The sequence below is a fragment of the Pavona decussata genome, unplaced genomic scaffold, assembly GCF_977016875.1.
Source record: "Pavona decussata unplaced genomic scaffold, jaPavDecu1.1 SCAFFOLD_134, whole genome shotgun sequence".
NCBI classification, from domain to species: Eukaryota; Metazoa; Cnidaria; class Anthozoa; order Scleractinia; family Agariciidae; genus Pavona; species Pavona decussata.
This window is the reverse complement of record NW_028145547.1, coordinates 3227037-3233103: the sequence shown is the minus strand read 5'-3', so window position 1 is coordinate 3233103 and position 6067 is coordinate 3227037. Positions and strand designations below refer to the sequence as shown.

Sequence of the window (6067 nt, the reverse complement as noted above, 5' to 3'; positions counted from 1 at the left end):
AATTCTTCTTTCTACCGGGAGCTATGAACGCTCTATTTAACACACAACTACGTTTTGATTAAGAAAATTTTAAGTGTTGGCAGCCTGATCAGCTCACTGACGGTTCTTTTTTCTGTTGTTTTTCAGTAAACAGAGCGGCGGAAAGGAAAACTACTTTTGAAATTCAGACTTCCCGTGTTTACTTTATAGATGTCACTTTTAGCAGGTTGTCATACAACCAAGCTCGAGATTGATCCGGTACTTGGGAAATTTAATGTTGACCTATATCATGATATGATAGCATATTCTAAACTTACCAGCTTTCCGACATTAAATAATTAAATTCTCTTTAATTGCACCTTTATGCAACGTAAAGCTGATATAGAAAGTAAACATTAATATTGCGACCGTCATATACTTATGAATATTTTCAGTGTTATTTGAAAACCTGCGCTATTATGCTAAATTTACAGTCAGTAGTAAATGAGACACAGAAAAAAGCATAAAGCGTCGTTAATATTCAAGATATTCATGACTCTTCGTATGGGAATAAAGTAATTAACAGGATCGAAAGACCTGAGGGTTACACGCTAGGCAAGTCAAATGGCTGACGTTAGTTTGGCAGCAGAAGCAACGACACTAATCATCATTTGCGTGGTGGCTTTCTTCGGTAATGGTAGTTTATTCTGGATTGTGATAAGAAAAAGGGAATTAAGGACCCTGCTTAACTTATTTGTGCTGAATCTCGCCGCAGCAGACATGTTAGTATCCTTTGTCAGCATGCCAGTAACCGCAGTGAGCGTTATAACCGAAGGATGGGTTCTTAGTAACACGGCGTGTGTAGCGTTTGGTTTCATTACGATGGTGTCATTTATCTCGTCTGTCATGTCACTAAGTGCGATAGCCATTAGCAGGTATTTCTACATCGTTAAATGGCAGACCTACAACGGAACGTTTACCACTGCAAGGGGCGCACTCTGTGTGGTTGTACTGTGGTTAACTTCCATCACACTGGCTTCACCTCCGCTCGTCGGCTGGACAGAGTACCGTTACATCCCAGGCAAGTCCTACTGTTTCGTTTATTGGGAATCTCATGTGTTCTACATGCTTTTTATGATTGCAACGTGTTTTTTTGGTCCTCTGACGGTGATGGCTACGTCCTATTACAAGATATTGTCATTTACAAGAAAACAAAAAAGGAACTTGGAGGCCTCCAGGAACAAACATGGCGGACAACAAACTCAATCCGTATCTGAGTGCGAAAGATCTCTAACTACACTGCGAATCTCAGCTGAAGAAACAAAAATTACTAACACTTTAGTCATTGTTGTGGCTTGTTTTATTTTATGCTGGGCCCCCTTTGCAGTAACCATGTTACTGAATGTCTATTATCCTCACCCCCTCCCTCGTGGAGTGGATTTTGGCTCGTTGTTGCTAGGATACGTGAACAGCATGTTCAACCCGATATTTTACGGAATCAGAAATGCTAGCTTTAGAAAAGGCTATAAGGAGTTATTCCTCAAGTGCTTACCATGCTTGAAGTCTCAAAGAACTGTGCCACAGTGAGGATGTTTGACAGTACACTAGGTGTGAAGAACTGTTCCCTTTTCTCCAAGAAGCGGTTGGCACAGTTGACACTTATTTGTCATTCTTCCCTCCATAGTCAATCGAGGGACTGGTTTGGAAACCTTGCCATGAAAACAATGGTGCTGCTATCTATGTTGGAAGGGCCGTAACCCTGCACAATCCTTTGTTTTAACGTTCACACCATAGTTGGATATCTTGACAAAAACGCTTCGATTGGTCAGTTGCTCCATCACATTCCAAATTCTATTGTTTTTTTGTTCAGGGTCAAGGCCAAAAAGGCAAACAAAAACATATAACAAAGAAGTTAGTCAGATTTCATAACCATTGCCTTGAATTAACTATGTTCTCTCTAACAACTGCGCCAGATAGGAGACATCCGGTCACAGAAAATTCCATGCCAGCTGCTATATGACGAACTGCCTTCAGAATGGTCACTGGTGTTGTTATTCAGACAAACGACAAAACGACAACAGCTCGAAAGAGGCATTTTGTATTTTTTCAAATATTGATAAATTTGAGTTTGTAGAATTTATTCCAAAATGGCCACCATTTTAATATTCTTTTGTTCATCGTATTCAAATTAGCCCTTCTTACCAAAAATCAAAAAGAATAATACGCGTTTCGATAACTTTTATTAGGATTGTGAAAACATTCTTAAAACCGTCAGAACCAGAATAAGAAAGTAAGTACAGTGGAGCCCTGCCTTACGATTCGCCTCGTTTTTACGACCACTTTTTGGTGCCCCGAACGAATTGAACGTCCAGTCATTTCCTTAGTTTTACAACCTCGTTTATCCGACCACCCAGTTATTACGACCACATTTTCACGGCCCGAAGTATGTACGTAAGTAAAGAAGTAAGTATCTAAAGTAAGAAAATTTATGATTTATGCTTTTAGCACGATCTACACTAGTGGGGACACTAATTAAACAACGTTAGACTACCAGCTAAAATTGTCACTACTACTGTAATTGACAAAATCCTAATTTACGTAAGACAAAGAATACAAACATCCTAGCAGTATGCAGGATATTTGTCCCATGAACTTAGTTTAATGGCCTTAATTAGCTCCCACGAGTCTCCTGTTGCTCAGTGGTAGAGCATCCGAACTATAGTAACCGGAAGGTCTTAGGTTCGACCCCCGATAGGAGCACTCGGATTTTTTTTTCTGAGTATGCCTGTGTCATTTTCTGAATAATACACCACTCTTACGTAATACATGTTTGAAAGTAGAAACATATAAACAAAAAGCTATAAATCTGTTTTGTAAAACACATGAATGCCAGCTACCAGATTCCAGTAAGGCAATATCAATGCATGCAATTGTTGCGAATGCCACTGTTAAAGACTTCAAAGACTGCTAATGAGGGTGCGTCCCTTATATCTTTGCCAGTTTGGATCTCAGCTGCAGTGGTACGAATCAGACTGAGTGCTTTCCGTATCTTGCTGTTCTGTATCTAACAGAGTTAAACTCCATTGAAAACGTTCAATATCTGCGTGTTTTAATCAACAATTATTCCATGAGCGCGCGTTGGATATGAGATGGTAAATAGCCAACGAGGCGCGAAGCGCCGAGTTGGCTATAACCAATCTCATATCCAACAAGCGCGAATGGAATAATTGTTTTATTAAATTCTCCGCGTTTGGGTATTGCTTTTAAAGTTTACTTAATGTTATTTTAAGTAAAAATTTCTTTCAAATTAAAACGACCGGATGTTGAGGCAACTTCCGACCAAAGCGCGCGAAACTTAATGATCACATGACACGCGCAGCTCTTTGCAAACGGAGTTGAATGAAAAGTCGAAAGCGAAGAAGTTCGGACACAGTCGGACATCTCAAATTCAAGAAACGTTTACGTGTACGAGTTACCACCTTTCTGAGACAAGCATTCAAGTGCTTTTGAAGTTCCAGCTCATCGAGAAACGTAACAGTTGTGCACATCTGAGCAAATGTTTTGCTGTGTGGTGCCGAGCGAAGGAAGGGATAAAGGACGGCTTTTTTTTACGCTGAACTGAATTCCTCGCAGACGTTTTAAAACACTGAAGGCGAGTCCAAGTGTACAACCTCACTGAGACAAGCATTCTGTGCAAGTTATTAAACTTCAAGCTTATCGAGCTGTGCACGTTTGTGCAAATGTTTTGCTGAGTGGTGCCGAGCGACGGAAACGAACATTATGGCCGCCGCTCGTACGGATTTCATAGACGAACTTTTGTAACTGGAGTCCTCGTAAATGCGTAGAAACATAAAGGCAGGCATTAAGCTCTTCTTGAGAAATTTCTTCGATTGGTTTTAACCTCATACCGCCAGGATTTGCAAGCCATCCTGAAATTTTTGAAGGTAACCGGTTGTTATTGTTGTTGTTGTTTAAGTTTATGTGGTCTAAATTGTAAAATCGTGCAATTTTTCTGATTTTAAAGAAAACTTCAGAGATACGTACCATTAAATGGTCTCATACCGAACTTTGTGGCTTTTATTGTTGTTATATTGAGATTGCATTGTTTGGTCTTTCTTTCTTTTCTTCTTTTTTTTTTTCTACATTTTTCCGAAGAAACTTTCGCTTCCCGCCGAAAAAAATTTAGCTTAGCGACACCTGGGGCATTCGTTTTCCATATAAGGTCAAACTACGGTATATGAGCTAATAACCGGGATCTAGTGAACCAATCAGAACGCTAGAAATGCAATATCCGAGGCTGAGAATTAAATAAAACAAGTTAATCCGTGGAAGTGTCCGCTGTTAATCATAATTCTACAGTAAAATGTAATTGTAATTGGAAGAAAACTAACGAAGTTTCGTTTAGTGCAAACGAAAACTCGCTCGAAATTTCATTGACGGAGGGACCAACTTTTACAAAACGTTATCGCCCAAATTCTGCGAAATTTTGCCACCGAAAAATACGCAATAAAACAATGAAACAATAGGTGGATTTTCGCCGTAATTGGTTGACTTTCTTCTTATTTATTTTCGGGTAGTACTGAATGGGCTATGTCTGTGCAAAATTTTCTCAGTAAAAGGATAAATTTAAGTACATGTACTCTTATGTATACACTCAGCATATGTGGTGGAGCTTAACGTCAAGCATCAAGCATCTCTGGCGTCTCTTCGGTGCTCATATGATAAGGTGAATGATCCACTTTCAGGCCGGCCTCAACGGCAGGAGCAGTCCTATTTGTTGAACATGTGGAAAAACAAGCTCTAAATTGACGAGTGAGTTCACTTCTAAAAGTTTGATTCCTTACTCCATACACCACAGGGTTGCACATGCTGTTAGCATAGCCTAGCAACAGCGTACTGATGTCAATTGTTCTCGGCAATGGACGAGGATAGTAAACATCGATAAACATGGTGATGGCAAACGGAGCCCAACAAATCACGAAGCAAGCGACAACGATCAACAATGTGTTGGTAATCTTAATTTCCTCTCGGGACATTCTAAAACGCTTTTTATTTCTGTCATTTGCTGGGTCCGCTTCCTCGTGTGGTTTTGTGGTGTTCCTGTGCTGATGAACTCGCCGCTTTGCTTCCCTCGTAAACTTGAAAATATAAAAGTATGAGAGAGACACGGCAATCAAAGGCCCGAAGAAACATATCGTTAACATGAAATACATGTAATAAACGTCTGAAGGCCAGAATACAAAACAATAAGATTTGCCAGGGATAAAGCGATATTCCGCCCAGCCAAAGAGCGGAGGGAGGGATATTAACGAAGATATTAACCACACAGCAGCTCCAAACATCACCGATTTTATCCGTGTAAAGATTGCAGGATAGGTTCTCCACCGCACCACGTAATAATATCTGTTGATCGCTATCATAGCAAGTGACATCACCGAAGAAACAAAAGACAGCATCGTAGTGAAGCCCAAGAAAACGCACGCGGTTTCTCCAAATATCCACTCTTGCTCAATGATCGTAACCACTGTTATCGGCATGTTGAGCACAGAAACTAGTAAATCAGCGAAGGCAAGATTAAGAAGAAAGCCGTTGCTAATGGTGCGAAGGGTGCTTTTTCTCGTGAAGATCACAAACAGGGTAATGTTTCCAATAACAGAAACTGTACAAATGATAACCAGGATGGATGCTTCCACTTTTGAATTTATGTTCTGAGACATGTTTAGTCTGACAAGCGGCTAGCGGCCTTAAATGGCTGATAGTAAAGCTTGAACTTCAGTAATAAATTTCTCTTTTGTTGTAAGTGTGACTCAACGATAGCAGGTGTAATGCATTAACGCTGAACATTTAATTAATATTGATGTCTTTTTCATTTCTGACAGAAAGGTTTGTTGATTTTGAAAACTGATTATCATTGCACATTTACAGTAAAATGCAGCTACTTAGATATCAACCTATGAGAAAAAATTAGCTATGTAATATAAACGTAGCAGCGAGGATTAAGAAGATTAAGAGAGTTCGTTTGATTGTTCCGCCATTTTATGGAGACCGGAATCGAAGAGTGAGACATTACTTATAAAGAAATGACTACAATTTGGAAGGCCGTATAATC

At 39.7% G+C, this 6067-nt stretch overlaps 2 protein-coding genes across 2 annotated transcripts; one reads left to right on the top strand and one right to left on the bottom strand.

Annotated features, from left to right (window-relative positions):
* Window positions 1-620: 620 nt before the first annotated feature.
* On the top strand, window positions 621-1557 carry LOC146467761 (alpha-1A adrenergic receptor-like). The gene has a single exon (XM_085125541.1). The coding sequence runs from the start codon at window positions 739-741 to the stop codon at window positions 1543-1545; it is 807 nt and encodes a 268-aa protein (XP_084981667.1). The 5' UTR covers window positions 621-738; the 3' UTR covers window positions 1546-1557.
* A 1514-nt stretch (window positions 1558-3071) lies between these two features.
* Window positions 3072-5692, bottom strand: LOC146467760 (G-protein coupled receptor 161-like). Its single transcript, XM_085125356.1, has one exon. It carries the CDS (start codon window positions 5673-5675, stop codon window positions 4638-4640), a length of 1038 nt encoding a protein of 345 aa, XP_084981482.1. The 5' UTR covers window positions 5676-5692; the 3' UTR covers window positions 3072-4637.
* Between the last annotated feature and the right edge of the window lie 375 nt (window positions 5693-6067).

Excerpts from the sequence above, each read along its gene's own strand:
- LOC146467761 (XM_085125541.1), top strand. The coding sequence starts at position 739 with ATGTTAGTATCCTTTGTCAGCATGCCAGTAACCGCAGTGAGCGTTATA.
- LOC146467760 (XM_085125356.1), bottom strand. The coding sequence starts at position 5,675 with ATGTCTCAGAACATAAATTCAAAAGTGGAAGCATCCATCCTGGTTATC.